Source organism: Podarcis cretensis, assembly GCF_951804945.1.
Source record: "Podarcis cretensis genome assembly, chromosome: 6".
Taxonomy (NCBI): Eukaryota; Metazoa; Chordata; class Lepidosauria; order Squamata; family Lacertidae; genus Podarcis; species Podarcis cretensis.
The window spans coordinates 74,527,728-74,544,966 of NC_137175.1; the positions used below are offsets into that span (position 1 = coordinate 74,527,728).

Genomic DNA, 17,239 nt, shown 5'->3' on the forward strand with positions numbered 1-17,239 from the left:
TGTCCCTGTGGCAGGAGCGCCATTGTGCAAGAAAAGGCATCCTCTGAGATTATGCTGCACTTTCATTTGTTTGCAATCAACATTTTAAAGCCAATTCACACATTATGCAAGATGACACTGGGATTTGCTAGTATATATGCAAGTATATATGCAACTGTATCCAACCCTGCCTCTCAGATCTGTTATTTAGTATGGAACTATCACTTACCTTTACTTATTTCTGCTGTTGCTGATCCTTCTGAGGAAGTCTGATTGGATGAACATTCACTTTTTAATGTTCCGAGTACGCTCATCATTTCATTTCCAAACCTCTTTGGTCCAAGATAAAATGCCTTAAATTTTTTCTGGATATCTAGTCCAACTGTTGCAGAAAATATACATGTATATATGTATGTATGATTTATTGAGTTTTCAAATATGTCTGTATTTATATAATTCGGCTCCCTTAATAAATTGAAAGATTAAAATACCAAAAGAATGCTATGACCCAAGGGCAAAGGAGACCGATGTCAGACCAACAGCTACTCTCCAGAGTCTTTCCTTCACCAGCTTATTTTTTATCTAAATATAATGGCCACTTACCTCCTTCCCGTGTGAGCGGCGGTCGTGGCCAGACGCAGTGCCTCCCTCAACTCACTCCATGGCACTGTGCCATTTTTGGCGATTTAGGCCTTGGACAGAATCCTATAGTCTTTCATCCAATTAGGGTAGGGAGGGAAGTGGTGATTCATCCCACCCCATATCCTGAGGCGGCGATTACAGGGTACGCCATTAGAGGGGTCTGGAGGGAAGTCTCTGTCCAAAGAGCCAGTTGCGTAGGGCTAGTGGGCCATAGAGCTTCCCCTAGCATTTAGGGGGCCAGCTGCGTAAACCTGTGTTTTGCGATGGACCCACCTTCCCAAATACACCATGTCATGCCTCAGACCCCCAGCAGGGGGCTGAGAGGGATACATGCCCAATGCCTATGCTAAAGCTCCCTACATCTGAAATCAATAAAGTTATGGCCATTTCAGTTGTCATGTCCATTTTCACTTTTTAAAATATGGCATGTTGCAACAATTCTGATTTATGGTGTGAGCTGAACAGTCTTTTTCAAGCAGAAAATGTTGCAGACATCACTGAAACAGTCTGCACAAAGCGGTATTTAAGGCAGTGGAAACAAACTGGATCCAGTATTCTCATGACAGCTTTGGAGTTTTATCATATAGAGGTTAAAATCAGCACAACATTGGATCAGAAGCTGATTTTGAATATGCAAACATGACGTTTGCAATTTACCTTCCCACACCTTTATGTGTTTTACCACTGAGCCATGGTTCCACCCCCTGAATGGAGCTAGAGGTCAAATGAATGTGGTCTGCTTCCTACTGGTTACATCAGTCAGTGAGGCAGCAGATAGAAAAGGAGATCATAGTTATGCAATTTTAAGTCAAGGGAGCTAAGTCTGGATCCAATCCATTAAGTTTGCAATATATTATAGAAATAGAATGCAGTTTTACTTGAACAGAATTGGTTTTAAGACTTACATCACATAAATTAACTTACCATATTCAGAACTGATTAGATTTATGCTAAGCTCTTCAGACTTAACAGCTCTTCTCACTTCAACCTTTTTAGTCCAATTTCCAATTTTCAGCAAAGCAGAATCCCTGCAAAGTATCAATATACTATATTAAATATGCACAAATGGGCAATTTTTTAAAGTTTTAAAATGATTTGAGTATACTCACGTAATCTTTTGCTTAAAAACCACCTGATTATCATTATCTCCTATTATTAAGGTCACATAGTGAAAATCTGGGGCAGTTCTCTTTGTCTGTAGCTGTTCAAAGTTCTTTAATATGACCGTCACTAGAATTTCAGCTACGGCTTCACTGTATTTTGTTAGCTTGAAAAAGATACATATTTTTAAAATAATACTAGTTTTTCACCTATTTCAAAATGTAGAAATACAGTTTTACTTTGTATATATTGGCTGGGTTCAAGCATACTGCTAAAGTATGATTTAATGTTGTAAACATTGGCGTTTGGCTCTGACACGCCCCATTCCCCTCTCCTCCAGGTTGTCCAGAAGGAGATGGGAAACGTTTACTTCTGCTTTCAGATAACCAATATTTGTTTTATGAAGTGCAAATCCAGTACTGTGGTTAGTCTTAATTGGGGTTAAGGAAACAAGTCAACTGCAAATGGTTGTTTCTGATCCTGAGTTTCTTCCCTAAACCATAGTTCGGACTACACCAAACCATGGTTAGTTCAAAACAGTGCCTTTTACACACTGAGCACGAAGGTTTGAGAAGGGTTCTCTCTATATATGTGGCAACGTGCTTAGAAGTCTCTAGTTGATCAGGAATCCTGATAAGACAAGGTCCCCAGTTGCTTCTACATGCATTCTGTTGAACCCAGAAGTGGCCCCCTTCAGACCTTCACAATTAGCATGAAAAGTTCAGAGAGGAGCCTTGGCACAAGGACATTGGGTCCTGGGCTTCTTTCTGCATCCCTGCCCCTACACATAACCCTCACATGTTCAGCCAAATCCTGCAAGAGGGCATTATTTGACAGTTTATAGGCTGTGGGAGAAACTGAGAGTTCTACCCAGAAACTTATCTACCCTAAGCTGCCATTGTATTGAGCTAGGTATTGTGCCTAATCCAATATTGATCTACCACCTAATTTTTTGCTTCTTAATTCTCCCTGTAGTTTCCTTTCTATGTGTATACTGCAAACATGAGGAAATCTGCACAAGCAGAAAATGGAACAAATGAGAGATTACAAGAAACAGGGACCACGGTGCAGACAAAATCTTACAGAAAAATCAACATGTCTTAGGTTTACTTTTCCAATTTATAATTATAAGATCTTCTCTATAGGCTCCTTATTCCTCCTCCTCTCCAAGTTAGCACATTTCATTCCTACAAAATCACTGTGAACCTAGGAATTCTTAGCTTGAGGACCTTCTTTGTAATTATTGAGGGCACTACACATGTCATGAGAGTTAAATAACTGAACCAATCTTTGTGAAATTTAGGAACAGAGTTTTATTTAACCTTCTCTATACAACTGTTTTGGAGGTGAAGGGCAGAACAAAAATGCAATTAGGCCATTCCATTTACCTGCTCTACAGTAAGTTCATATTTTGGAAGGTGTGCTACCGATTCTTTAATTTGATTTCCAAAAGGAGGGTGCCTATTCAAAATCTGGAAATTTAATTTCAGAAAGAGTTCGTATTAATTCAGTATGCATTGATTTTGCAACATCCTAATACAAAATAGCATCGATTTGAGAATGATTATCCCCCCTGATATTATCATTGCTAACCATTTCCCCGTAATGCATCAAAATAGTAAAAGCACTATTTTGGGATATTTTAATTAAACTGTTCGTTGACAAATGTTAGATGATTGGTTGATTGATTGATTGATTGTCTGGCTTTTTCCCAAGTTGGGATAGAAGGCAGCTTACATATACTAAATAATACTATATATAGTATATTTTATAGTATAAAACACTATAGAAAGTAATAAAAACCAGGGAAATGCAATTAAAATGCAATAAAACACATTTATAACAGCCATTAAAATACTGATAGCTGAGACAGCAGCCTAGTAATAATATCTGCTGCACATAGTTTTCAATGGCCTGTTTAAATAGGAAGGTCTTAGCATGCCGGAGGACTGATAACAAAGAGAGAGCCAATCTAACCTCTCTAGAGAGGGAATTCCACAATAAGACAGTAGCCACAGAAAAGGCTGTTTCTTGTGTAACCACTAACTGTGCCTCTGAAGTTGATGGGACCAAGAGAAGGTGCTCACCCGAAGAGCTTAGCACCCGGACTGGTTTGTAAAGAAAAATATGAACTTTCAGTTAACCGGGGCCCAAATCATCTGCGGCTTTTATAGGTCATGAATTGTGCCTGGAAAGGGACCAGGAGCCAGTGAAGTTGTTCTAACAAAAGAGCGACATGCTCTCCGTTAGCAGCCGTAGTCAGCAGTCTGGCTGCAGCATTCCAGACAGCTGAAACTTTCAAACATTTTTCTAATGCAGCTCAATGTACAGTATATTACAATAGTCCAATCAGGATGCAACCCAGGGATCATTCACCATGGCTAGGAATTATTGCAGCTGACACATGAGCTATAATTGTGCAAACATACACTAGGACACTATTGAAACCTGGGCAAAATCCAGGAGCACACTTAAACTATGAGTCTCCAAGAGAAGTGTAACCCCAACCAACACAGGTTGAATCATTATTTCTTTATCTTCCTTCTAACTGATCAAGAGTGCCTCTAGCGTGTCTGATTAAGTCTCAGATTGTTCACCTTCATTCAGTCTGCTACTGACATCGGGCACTGATTTAGAAGAGGCAGGTTCCTTGGATTTTGATGGAAAAGATAGAAGGATAAAATACCCTAACAGCCTGCTTTTTCACTAGCCTCCAGTAACTGCAATCTACAGGGCCCTTATATGTGCTTACAAAAAAAATAATAATCAGCCAGTCTTTTATTCAAGTGATTGTATTTGGTACCACAAACAATGACAGTACAGTGGAAGTAAGAAAATGTATGACAATGACTTGTCTCGCTCATTCTGCTCCAAGCTCATTTTCCAACCTACATCCAACCACCCACTGACCCGTCTGTGGTGTCATTATTGCTTTCCCCTTCTGCAATTAAACATACTTTAAACAAAATTGCAAAATAGGCAGATGATAAAATAAATACCAATTCAAGTTCCCTTGCATTTATATCTTCTATTTTTTCAAAGGATACCAGTCCAGCGCTCATCATTGCACTTGACAGTGTCATACCTGTTGAAAATTATACAGTCTTAATTGGTGGAGGGTTTTTTTTTGGTGTGTTTTTTTACTAATAGCATTTTCTTACAAATACTGTAGTAAATAATAAATTATCATTATCTTAACCAAAGGCAAGCAAATATAAAATGGCATTTAAAATACATTTGAAGAGGGTTACACCAAATAGATCTCAAAACATTGGCACAATTTTCTGAACAGACTTATACAAGAAGTCAAAATTAAAGACAAAAACCATATAGCAATGGCCATCAATTATAGGTGGATTGTGAGAACTCAGAGATGGAATGCTGCATTTTTGTCACAGTTTGCCATGTTGCTGGCATGCACCTGTCATAGTTCAAAGTTCTGGCTATAGGAGGTAAAGATCAAACTTCTGCCTATTTAGAACAAGGGCTGACTTAACTGATCTACACTGAAATCCTGTGCATATTTACCATAAGTCCAACTGGGCTCAATGGAGCTTACGCCCAAAGATTGGATGCCGAATCTACTACATGTGCCTTTTCCACTTTCTGCGTGTATTAATTCTTGCCAGTATCAAATTACACTCAGGCCAAAAGCAAAGGCTGGGATCCAAAGAGATGCTGTGAGCACGCTCAAGTGCATATGTTCATACTTTGAAGCATCTCTGGTTTTTTCTAATTGCTGCTTCTTGTGTACAATAGAGACTGCTGCAGCATCTCCCCATGTCTGGGAGTCAGCTTTTTAAAAAAGGGGTCTCATTTCTTAGGTGTGTCAGAAGCCTCAGTGAGGCACCATCATTTAAAGCAGTATCACAACACTTTAAACTGTCGTTTGTTAAGGGTTCTAAGAAGTTGTTAGCAGACTTCTATTCCCTTTACAGAGCTACAGTTCTTAGAGTGGTTTAACAGTGAATCTCTCTTCCCATGGACCTCAGGCTACTGTAGATGACCCTCAGGGTCCCTTCCAACTCTATACAATTCTATTATTCTTTTGAGGAATCCATGGCTGTTTAAAGTGATAATGATACTGCTTTAGTTATGCAGTGTGGTTGGGACCTAAGATGCAGAAATTCCCCATGTGACCCTTTGAACTCCGCAGCAAATATTGGGCGTGGGGTGTTATATTTCGTAACTGAGTTCACTGTACATTGTACTTTCTTGTTGACTGTAGTACCTACCAATTTTTTCAAGTTGTTTTGATACATACGGTGAGTTTTCCCAAAGTCTACACCTGAAGCACTTGGCTAAAATCAGAGAGCTTAATAATGCAATAAAGTTGTTTTGACGGGAAGCCAGAAATTCAGACAACCCTGCACAAGAAAACAAACATACAGGTGAGGGGAGGGGGATCTTGCAAGACAGACTGTTTTTAAATAATCCAAAAGTAAAAATGATCTTTTATCATACATTTTGTAAGCCTTATGCCATTTCTGAAAATCTTCCCTATATCTTGTGTCAATGTGAAATCTTGTATGGGAATGCATCCTAGCTGTGCCTGAATAAGACTGCAAAAGAAATAGTGAATCATTCAAATTATCAAAACAGATTTTAAACATTTCAGTCATGTCAGCTACTGAAGGGGGGGGGGGAAATCAAGGTCAGGATAAAATCTAGAATATATAGAAAGCTAAGAAGTGCTTCTACAGGATATGCACAACTTGAATATTTAACATACAGAATAAGAGAGCAAGAAGAAGATATGTTAAAAGAAGATTGGAAAACATTTATTGAATATATGGAAAATAACTGTATACAGCTGAAAATGCTGGCAGCATTAAGGTAAATTCAAAGGAGTAAATAATTTTTGATGGATGTAAAAGGGGAAAACTGATTGGAATGGTTATACAGTAGTAAAATATGCAGGTATGTACAATATGTAAAATGAACCATGGATAGTGAAAAAGGGAAGCCATTAGATATTGTAAAGTCTGCAAAATGTTTATATGAAATTGTAAAATTGAAAATTTAATGAAAATTATTATATATAAAAAGGAAGTGATTCTTCAGGAATAATTGACGCAGGATTTTATCATTGTCTTAAATAGCAGCGAGTGGCTGCTCTATTTCTCTTTTAAAATAGGAGAGCCGAAATGCTTACCAATTCACTTTCATTTCTCTTGTTTTTATCTTTCCTTCCATTGGATATCTGTATATGAAACACAACATATCAATTTACATTCCATAAGACTGGGACCTTACTCCCATCTTAATGGTCCAATGACAAACAATGGATTCAAATATGACACACTGTCTAGCCTGTAGGAATTATCAGCAATGTATGTCTAGAAAGATCACATGCAATGATATATACATGTTTGTTTTAGTTAGTGACCTACACAAGGCCTGAAGAATTAAGAGATCCACAAAACCAAATGCAGCCCACCAGCCATAAATGGTTCTATAATGCTCCTGGTATTGCTGCTTGCCTAGAGCAAACAATGGGATGATCAAGCACCTGACAGGCCACTTTGCTGGGACTGCATTTGACTTATTCTCCCACTAATTGTAGAAACCAGTTTTAAGTACACGTAAATGAAGTTCTGCTGAAATCAGAATAACTTAAGACAAAGTTCATACACTAGACCTAAGAAGAACCTACACATGGGCAGAAAAGTAGATTAGATGCAGCAACTGTTGGTTTGGACAAGTGCTAACTAAAAGCAGTTGCACAACCTGACTCCAGTTCTTTCAGTGTGTCTCCCCCCTTACACACACACACCAGTTGACACTCCAGCATGCACTAGGGTTCTTCTTGCACCATGAAGTGAAAACAAAGAATTGTGAAATTTCAGTAATTTCCTTGTTTTGTCATTTCTTTGGTGCTCCAAAATGAATTCCTGCACTGCTGAAGAATGAGTGAGGAGTAGCAGCAAAGGAACGGTATTGGCATGGTGCTCTCAAGCAGATTGTAATACCTGTCAGAACAACTAGTTGCTACACCCAGCCAAATGTTGACCACATGGAGTTTCTTCTTACAACTCCTGTGGGAACTGGAATTAGTAATATTTGATACTGTGATTTTAAACCTATGTAACTGTGTGCAGGACAGCAACAGTGGTCTATAATCAAAATTAAACTTTATTTTTTGAACATATCACCTTGTACCTTATGCTTATCCTGTTCTTGTCTTTATTCAAAGTATTCAGTATTTTTTTCTCATTTGTTCTTAACTTGATGTCTGAAAATTCATTGCAACTGGAGATCAATGTGACCTGCAAAAGTTTCTTTCATTTATTCAAAATACTCCCATCTTGGCCTTTTCTAAATATTTAAATTATATTTTAAGCACAGCAGTATTACTTTTGATACCTCATAAGGCCTTTCAGGACTGCTAGCACAATCAAACCAGAAAAGTATGATTGGGGTTGCCCTGAAAACCAGGATTGCAAACCAGGATTAAATTATTGTGTTCAATGTTCAATTGTACAGCTAAGTGCAAACCACAGTGTGTAAACCATATATTGTTCATGTGTATGAAACCTGGGGAGGATCTACACACAGGGGAGGAAAACCACTATAAATAAGTCAGAAATTAGATTGTTATAGCAAAAGAAAAAAAAAACCTCATGGAAAATCACATAGAAAAATTTCCTGCTCTCTGGTGCCAGCTGGTGTTGTATGTTTATAACGCATTCAAATCACTGTTTCTTTGCTAATGTAGCTGAGTCCCTGGTTAGGAAATCAGCCCTTTAAAATATATTTCTAGCATATACAGTACAGACTACAAGGAGTGATCAGTGGCTAGGCCAGAACCACATCAGTGTAAACAAGCAAAGAAAAATAAATCAAGTCAGAATGAGATAGACTGGGGGGGGGGGAATTGTACCCACTGCAAAACTAATGTACAATTATTATTTTAAGAAGTTTAATTGAGAAGTGTTGCAATATCTGTTTTACGAAGTTTGGCAAATGGGGGGGGACTTTTTTATAAAATATACTGTGGTAATATTAATGGACTAATTAAGTAATTAATTAATAAATAAATAAGATTTCTTAACCACCTTTCACCACATTTCACCATAAGGTCCCAGGCTGGGTTATAGCTATTTAATCTACCATTACAAAAACAGATAAAACTTGAAATTCTAAAACAAGTATAGTGGTACCTAAGGTTACAGATGCTTCAGGTTATGGATGCTTCAGGTCACAGACGCTGCTAACCCAGAAATAGTACCTTGGGTTAAGAACTTTTTTCAGGATGAGAACAGAAATTGTGCGGCGGCAGCGCGAGGCCCCATTAGCTAAAGTGGTACCTCAGGTTAAGAACAGTTTCAGGTTAAGAACAGACCTCAGGAACGAATTAAATTCTTAACCTGAGGTACCACTGTAACGCTATTCCTAATGGAACACAACAGGGTTGGATTCAGGCTTAGTCATGGGATTTAAGTCTTCATGACTATGTAAGTATAAATTTAAAATGGGATTATATGGAACAGCTAGTATCCAAAAGTGCCCTTCTGACAGTAGAAAGTCTCGTCAGATTTCAGAACGGTCACTTACCGTACCTCCTCGGTGAGCGGCGGTTGCGGCCCAACGCAGCGCCTTCCTTGCTGCTTGGATGCAACGTGCTACTTTGAGCGCAGTACGTCTCCCTCGGCCACCGTGGAGGCTCATGGGTTCCCGCCAAATCCACTGATTCAAAAGAGCCAATCCACGGCAGCCTTAGGGGGGCATGGCTCAACAAACGGACCTGTGGGAGTCAGGCTTCACTCAGGTCCGCTCAGCAACTATAAGTCCCAGCCATCCCTGCCCTCCTCATCCAGTATGCCTGGTACAATGTGATGCTACACTACAAGATGCCTTCCACCAGCTTGCGCAAGAGCTAACGAAACAGCAACAAACCCTTTCCTCCTTCTGCTCACGATATTCATATTTCATTTGTGTAACAAAATTACCAGTTCCTGTAAAGTCTCGTTTCCATGAATCGTAAAACACTTTTTCATGGTGTCAAATGCAATATAATACCAAGCCATTAGTCGTCCAGTTTCTGTAGGAAAAGAAATATAAAGCACTTAGCACTCTGGTGAGTCAGGTGTAGTGTTCCATCCATTTTTCTCCCTGCATATCATAACCCTGAGCAGACTTACCAGTTTTTAATTACTCACCTTTAGAGAGCAGAGACAGCACATCATTAAGCAGATTTAACAACAGTGCTGTGGCTTGCTCCGATAACAGAATTTCAAGTATTAATATTAAAGGGAGAAATTGTTCCCATTTACAACTATGAAATCACTGAACTGACATAAGAGCTTTCCATGCTCTCAAATTAGCATAAAGTGGCAGAGGGACACTTCTCCCAACAATGTACTTCAGCAGTATCAACAGTTCTGTCTGGTCTGGCCTAATGACCATGTCTATCTTGGGAACCAATATGGGCATTATCCAGCTTTCACATTCTTTGCTGCCTAATGACTGATTCTGTGGCTGTGACTCCACAATCCTCAAAAGAACTTTGAGCACTAGTGGGACAATTTAATCCTGAATGTGTTTTAAACCACAGCCTTTGGGCATGTATTTACTGGCACCAGTTCTTAATATCTTAATGCACCTGATTTGAAGCCATTTTCTATAGTACATGCTTGCAACATAGATGTACCAGCAAGAGGCTGTTCTTATCATGGAAATCATAAGGAGTGACAGGAAAGGAACCCCTAAAATATCTAGGGCCCTAGCTATAACAGAGGCAGTGCCCTATCCAGAAAACATTCTAAATACTAAAAAAATTAAGCTTCTCACTTTTGTAAGTTTTAAGTATTACCTGTTGGCTTGAAATAGAGTTTATCATCCATCTTGATCAAATCAAATGCAGATAAATCATTCAAGTTCTTCAAACATAATTCTGTTCAAGTAGGAGAAATAATTGTTAGTACATGTAGGGGGGAAAGTTTTGCACGTACCTAAGGCCACGTTCCAGCTAAAATTAAGCACTTTTAGGTCTCACAGAATTTGATATGAAATTTAAACAAGCTTAAATCTTCTACTGATATCAATACAAGTTTAAAATTGGCAAGTAGTACTTGCTGGATTGTGCTCTCAATAACTAACATATTTTAATCAAACCCTTGGTGAGTTAGGGACTTCCCCTGCATGTGAAGACAGGCTCCTGCAGATTGAGCAGACAAGAATAATACTGGGTCCAACAGTCAAGAAGGCCATTACTGCACATGTTGCAGAAAGAAGTGAGGGGCAGATGGGGCTCGTCAACCTGAGAAGGTAGCCCATCTAGGAGAAGGAAAACTCTGGTCCTAAACCTCCTCTGCCTTGAGGCATATCTTTGGGAGAAGAAAGGGCTAAGGAGTAAACTCTACATAAATCCAGAGTAGACTCCCTAAGATGATTGGATGGCATCTTGTATGCCTCCTTCTGCCATCTCCTGTAGACAAGCTGGTGCCAGATGTATTCCTTTGGAACACATCAGTGAGGCCAAGATGTGGGTCTTGTCTTCTGGGCAGCCCAGGACCTCCATACACACTGCCCAGGGTTGAGTCCCAGAGAGGTCACTTTGGTGCTGCAGCACACAATAGAAGTGGGAGGCAGCAATTACAAGTTACTGGTTTCTGCAGCCACAGCAGGTACTGTGATTCTCCAGTGGTTTAACTTCACCTTCAGATGTGCATTCCATTGTTTCTCAAGACAGATGGATGCCAACAATAACAAATCAAACAAGGCCCAGCTTAAACTTTTTAAAAAATGGTAATGACCTTGCATGGTAACCTGCTGCCTATCTCAGCCATTTTTAAAATGGCTGTACTTTCATTTTACATCTTACTTTGTTGTGAGGAAAGCCGTAGATCTGAAATGGAATCTAGATGGATATGTCAGTCAGGTGAAAAGATTATTTAACAACTTACGCAAGTATTACCTGAACTTTGAACAAAGCTGCTACTGATAAATGGTATAAAGAAGAAAGGATGTACAGGCTTAATAGATCACATAGGAACTTATGTAAAATGCATGGTCTTTTCAAGCATGGTGGAAAGTGTCTAACCTTGCAGTTTTGCTTCAATTCCACTTCTGTCCAATCCAGTTGGAAAACCTTCATCAATGGAAACATTTGCATTTGATTATGGCTTTAATTTGTAAGAACTCTCAGCTGTTATATGCACTAGAAATCTAAAAACAATATATTTATATAGTGAACACATATGGGGACCTACCAGCCATGAGAAATAAAGGGTTTTTTGAGATTTAAGATGCATCCAAGGCTATAGCCTGGCTGACTGCTCTTCAATTCTAACGGGGTGTCTGGTGGGCCCTGATGTGCCTAGTGGGTTATTCATGTTTCTAAGGTGCAGAACTATTGTGCTGTTTGTTGTATAAGTTCTTCTGTCTTCTTCTGTCTCCTTTAGTAGTAGGCTGATTCTTGCTTGACCAAAAGTGGGGTGCTACTCAACCAGGACTTCTATAAGCTCCATTCAAAAGTATTGGTGCTTATACAGATTCAGTATTTAGTGAATTATATATTCAATCCCCAAATCTGGTTTAATGCTTTCTTAAATTTGTTGCTGTTATTGTTTATTTCATTTATGAATCACTTCCTATGAGGCATCTCTAAGTGATTTGCAATGCAAAAAACACATATATAAAATAATCACATATATAAAAGAGCTAGAAGAAACTGTATACATAAACCCAATTTTTTTGGCATAAAATATTACACAGATATATAATCAATCTCAAATCTAACATATATACTAATTGGGATAACAATATTCAATTAGCACCCAGAATTGGAGTTAAGTGGGCTGAATGGGATTGTATATTCATTGTATTGTACATTTAAAACACATCCCTCTCCCCCACAAAAGAATTCTGTAGTTTGTAAGGGTGCTGGGAATAGTATCTCTGGGAGGGGTAAACGACAGTTCCCAAAATTCTTTGGGGGTGTTGTTCTCCTGTCACAGCTCTGAAACGGTCCTTTTTGTGTTGATGAACTATACCATACACTGATTATTTATGAGCACACAGCATAAGAAGCTGGAATAAGAATGGAAGCAAAGGCTTAGAAAAACCCTTATTTTTTGTTTTCCTAGCTTAAAATATCTGCCAATGCAGAATGTATTATTGCCTCCCAATGATATTTCTTCAGTGTCTTACTACATAAATAAATCAGAAGAAAACAATTGCATAAATCTTCATCCTGCAATTCTGTTGGCTATAACAAATACAGTACTGTATGCACCTTTGTTTTAAGGAGTAGCTTATTATTGTGATTATTTTCCCATTTACTAATAAAATGGCTTCACCTGTATCTTGAAAGAATCAAAGTCAGTGTGAAAACAGATGTAGAGAAAGGTGCTAAATGTCCTAACTGCTATCATTTAAGGGCATTTCAACAAAGCAACTATTCCGTTTACCACTTCTTTCCTTTCTTTCACAGCTCTGAAAAGCAGATGTTCCATGTACAGAGAGATCCTACTGTGCTGAACACCCTAGAATGCCTTATGCTGTGGTGTTGACAGCAAGTAGGATCAGTGCAGAAGCAGAAACTCTGCCTTCAGGGGGGAAATAGATCTCTTTTCACTTGATAGGAAATGTTTTTCTGAATTTTAATGTTCTTTTTTGATCCTCTATAAAAACAAGTCTATTTAACAGAAAACTAGAAATGCCACACACTACTTCACAAAAGTGATTTGTCACACAGTGGTTAATAAATGTGAATTGTATTTCTTTTAAAAGCAGACTTGCGACTTCATACTGACAAGTGGAGGTGAAATGCCAGCACCACCTTTTTGTGTGCTCATTATGTTTCTATCAGCTACTGGGCCGTGTTCAAAGTCTTTTTACAAAGCCCTGAACAACTTGAGACTAGGTTGCCTGAGACCAGTTGCCCCTGTATTGATTATAAGATCACTTTGATCATTTGGGGAAATTTTACTCATGGAACCGCAGCCTACAGAATATTGCAAGGCATTTTAAACCATTGACTCTACACTGTGGAATGTCTTTCCCTCTGCTACACTGAAACATTATCCATCCATTGCTTCAGAAATATTGTAAATACATATTTTTGCTCAGGATTTCCCTAACGTCTAATACCGCACACAGTTATTAGTGAATTTCTGTTTTTATTTGTTTTTAAAGTTGTATATGTTGGTTTTCGGTAAAAAGGAAAAGAATAAAATACGGTATATGGTATAATAAAAGGAGAATTCACTGAATGCCTAGATCAAGGCTCGGGACAAGTACTCTTTGGTGAGAGAGCCCCAGCAGAAATTTGAAATCACAAAACATGAAGCAAAGTAAAGCATGGAAATATAGGCTGTTAGAATTCCCTTCTAAGTTGTTTTCAAAGTTCCCCACTTTCCCTAGAATAGAAAGGGACCACGTTTTTAGGATGTCAAAAATGGTTTACTTACAAACTCTTCAAAGGTCAGATTCATGTGCTATTCCATACAGCAGCAAAAAAAAGACAGGTAGTATAACTTATGTTCCAAAATGGTAAATGTTTCTAAATCATTTGTACAGAAACACAAATATGGCTTGCTTAAGTCACACAACATCCAGCTTAGACCTCCTCACTGGTAGGGTTCACATGGCAGAATGGAGAACAAAGAGTTTAGTAACCCTTCCTCCCAAGGTGAGGGGGAGTGACGGAGCTAAGCCTGGCAGAATAGCTTACTCTATGGTCTTAATGCCTTCATGCATTAATTAGAGTTAAGCATGTTGGTTGTATGAAGCTGATTTATCCCACAGTATCTCTATGCTCTACACTACTTCAGCCTTGTTGTTAGATCTCCCTGGTGTTCATTCACTATGCCTGTATCTGTCCTTTTTGGCTTTCTCAGAAAGATTCTGATCTACTGGCTTCTGCAGTTTCTTTCAAACAGAATCCAATACTGTACTCATGGATGTGGCATCCAGTAGCTACAGGTTATGTAGACGACCTCTTGCAGCTAACCATTTTGCTTCCATGGCACAGTAGCCTACCAGGAGAGTCTCTCTTTTCTAGGGAAGGGAAGGGAAGGGAAGGGAAGGGAAGGGAAGGGAAGGGAAGGGAAGGGAAGGGAAGGGAAGGGATAAAGTAAAAAATAAAATAAAGCTAGCTGAAGAGACAAATATTAACACAGAAAATTTAAAGTCTTGACATTCATCAGAAAGCACTAAGAGAACTTCAGGCTCTGTTATTATAAGATATGCACAGAACTTGAAAAGGGGGCATATTAGGAAGACAAATGCAATGATGCTGGTATATGTGATTATGACAAAATGAGGTAGCAAGGATTTGAGCACAACTCATGAAAAGGCTTCAAAAGTTTTCATTGCCAAAATCTCTACTGAAAATGAGAACTCATATAAGACAAAAGAAGATGCCACTAATCTTTCCTGTAATTTCTCAATATACCTAATTTATTTCCCAAGATGTGACTATTTTATTGCAACAGACCTTATTATGCCAAATCGTAGCATATTTTAATTGAACACTGAAGTCCAGAAAACGTTAAGAGTAACCAACCATAGTGAGCTGGATTCTTCAAAGCTCTGATGTAAAGGAAAGTTGATCGTATCCATTCCAAAGCTATGTTCACATCTGTGATGGTGTGGAGCACAATTTCAGCATTTAAGTGTTCAATGAGTTGTGTGTGCAGACTATGAAAACCAGAAAGCAAATGCATACAAATGAAACATACCAAAAGTCTTCCAGTGGCAAGCAGTACATTGCATTCTTAAAATAGATTAGGCAACTAGAGGTTTGGGGGCAAAATCCATCACCTCCAGCTTCCCATCTGGCTACTAGAATAGCCCTCAATTCCAAGAATCACCACACTCCTCTATTATGCTGAGGCTCTATAAATTCTTTTACCCTTATGCACCTCTGCTTCTCACTCCCAGGGGGGGTATGGGAGACGACAGCTGAAGATGTATAAGTGAAGAAGTCCACAAAACACACACACACTGCTGCTTTACACGCTGGGTAAAAACAATTAAAGAAGGTATCTGCTTGGGGCTTATTTAACATGGGAGCAAGTCAGTGGGCACAGCAAATGTTTCTGGCCCATCAGCTCCTGCTCAGTACAAATTACAATCCTTATTAAGAATTAGTTGCCAACCAGCCCAATAGATCTTTTATTGCTTCTAAGGTAGAGCTTTCCAAAATTTTCAGCCTGGTGACATACTTTTTAGATGGGCATCATTTCACAATACAGTAATTCAGTTTTACTAGAAAAAACAGAGGTTAAACTTAACTCCTTTCCAGCCCCGGGAGAAGTGCGGGGAGCATTCGCCCAACACATCTACACACTGCAGCCAACACATGAATATGTCGCAACATACAGTTTCGAAAGCTCTTTTCTAAGAGGTTGCGTCCAATTGGTGCCTCTTCACTGATGGAAGGTTCTTCATAGGCATCTAGTTGGCCACTCTGAGAACAGGATGCTGGACTAAATGACTAGATGCAGGATCAAGCCAGTGTTCTTTCATTTTAGCGGAGTCTACCAGCTCCAGAACAGAGAACCACGGCAACCTTCAGTGATTCCCCACTCATCCTCTACTGTCCACCACTTCATGTCGCATGTTGTTTTGAATGTTTCCCAACCTTCCACAGCAGATTTAGGGTAGGGGTGTGTGAATCACCAACAATCATTAATTCAACAATGCAAGTTTCCACATCAATGAGCCATCCATTAGCTGAGGGGCACCAATCAGATAGCACTCATTTCACTGAAAATTAATCCTAGGAACTCTCAGTAGTAAAACAATACAATAAGAAAGTTTTAAGAAAGCCTCAATTAAATGTATTTTCGTTCTCTTATTAGGTTAAATGTTCATTGCTGTTTACAAGAATATCAACACACATGCACCCTTAAGGAATGGTCTGATCACCTGTCTAATACTATAAGTGCCTCCAACACCTAATCTTGCAAATGGACTTGCAAAGTACAGCTCCAGCAAAGAGCTCTGTGTGTGGAAACCTGTTTCCACACACATATTGCCTATGTTGAGTCAAAGTGAATAATACAATGTCATTTTACTGTGAATTCTAATTTTGGAAGCTTCTGATTTGCCAAAATTTAAGTGCAACAGAAATTACACAAAAAACCCTGAAATTATTATAGGAGTGCAAACCTAAGCAAATTACACATGCTGTTCAGCTTTTCTCCCAGCATTTTAATTTTTAATTAAAAGCAGGCACAAGGGGCTCAGAATCTAGACTCTTTCTCCAAATCTGTATCTCCCTATCCTATCATCTCTAAAGCTGCTCTTTACCCTTCTAGAGAGAAAAGGGTGCTTGTGTTTATTTTCTTCTTCTAGTTCGCTAATTTCAAATTAAACACTGCAGTACTGCACACAATTATATAAATGGGACCTAGAAGCATATAACCATATGAAGGATTGCAACACAAAATTGCTTCCGTTCTACGCAGATTATTATAGAAGAATCAAGGAAAACGCTGGTGTGGATTTTTGTTTGTCTTGTTGATTACTATTTCCCCACATGCTGGGAATATAAAGATTTTCT

At 38.8% G+C, this 17,239-nt stretch overlaps 1 protein-coding gene across 8 annotated transcripts in view; it reads right to left on the bottom strand.

Moving 5' to 3' along the window:
- HFM1 (helicase for meiosis 1) overlaps positions 1-17,239 on the bottom strand; it is a 57,957-nt gene that overhangs the window by 14,967 nt on the left and 25,751 nt on the right. For all 8 annotated transcript variants that reach the window (XM_079981089.1, XM_079981088.1, XM_079981087.1 and 5 more), the window contains exons 18-30: positions 15,236-15,369; positions 11,768-11,815; positions 10,538-10,618; positions 9,675-9,766; positions 7,885-7,991; positions 6,878-6,925; positions 6,187-6,284; positions 5,958-6,089; positions 4,722-4,807; positions 3,111-3,194; positions 1,731-1,888; positions 1,546-1,649; positions 209-361 (exon numbers count right to left, since the gene is read on the bottom strand). In XM_079981089.1, coding sequence (XP_079837215.1) covers positions 209-361; positions 1,546-1,649; positions 1,731-1,888; positions 3,111-3,194; positions 4,722-4,807; positions 5,958-6,089; positions 6,187-6,284; positions 6,878-6,925; positions 7,885-7,991; positions 9,675-9,766; positions 10,538-10,618; positions 11,768-11,815; positions 15,236-15,369 — 1,325 coding nt within the window. The remainder of the gene's footprint in view (positions 1-208; positions 362-1,545; positions 1,650-1,730; positions 1,889-3,110; positions 3,195-4,721; positions 4,808-5,957; positions 6,090-6,186; positions 6,285-6,877; positions 6,926-7,884; positions 7,992-9,674; positions 9,767-10,537; positions 10,619-11,767; positions 11,816-15,235; positions 15,370-17,239) is intronic.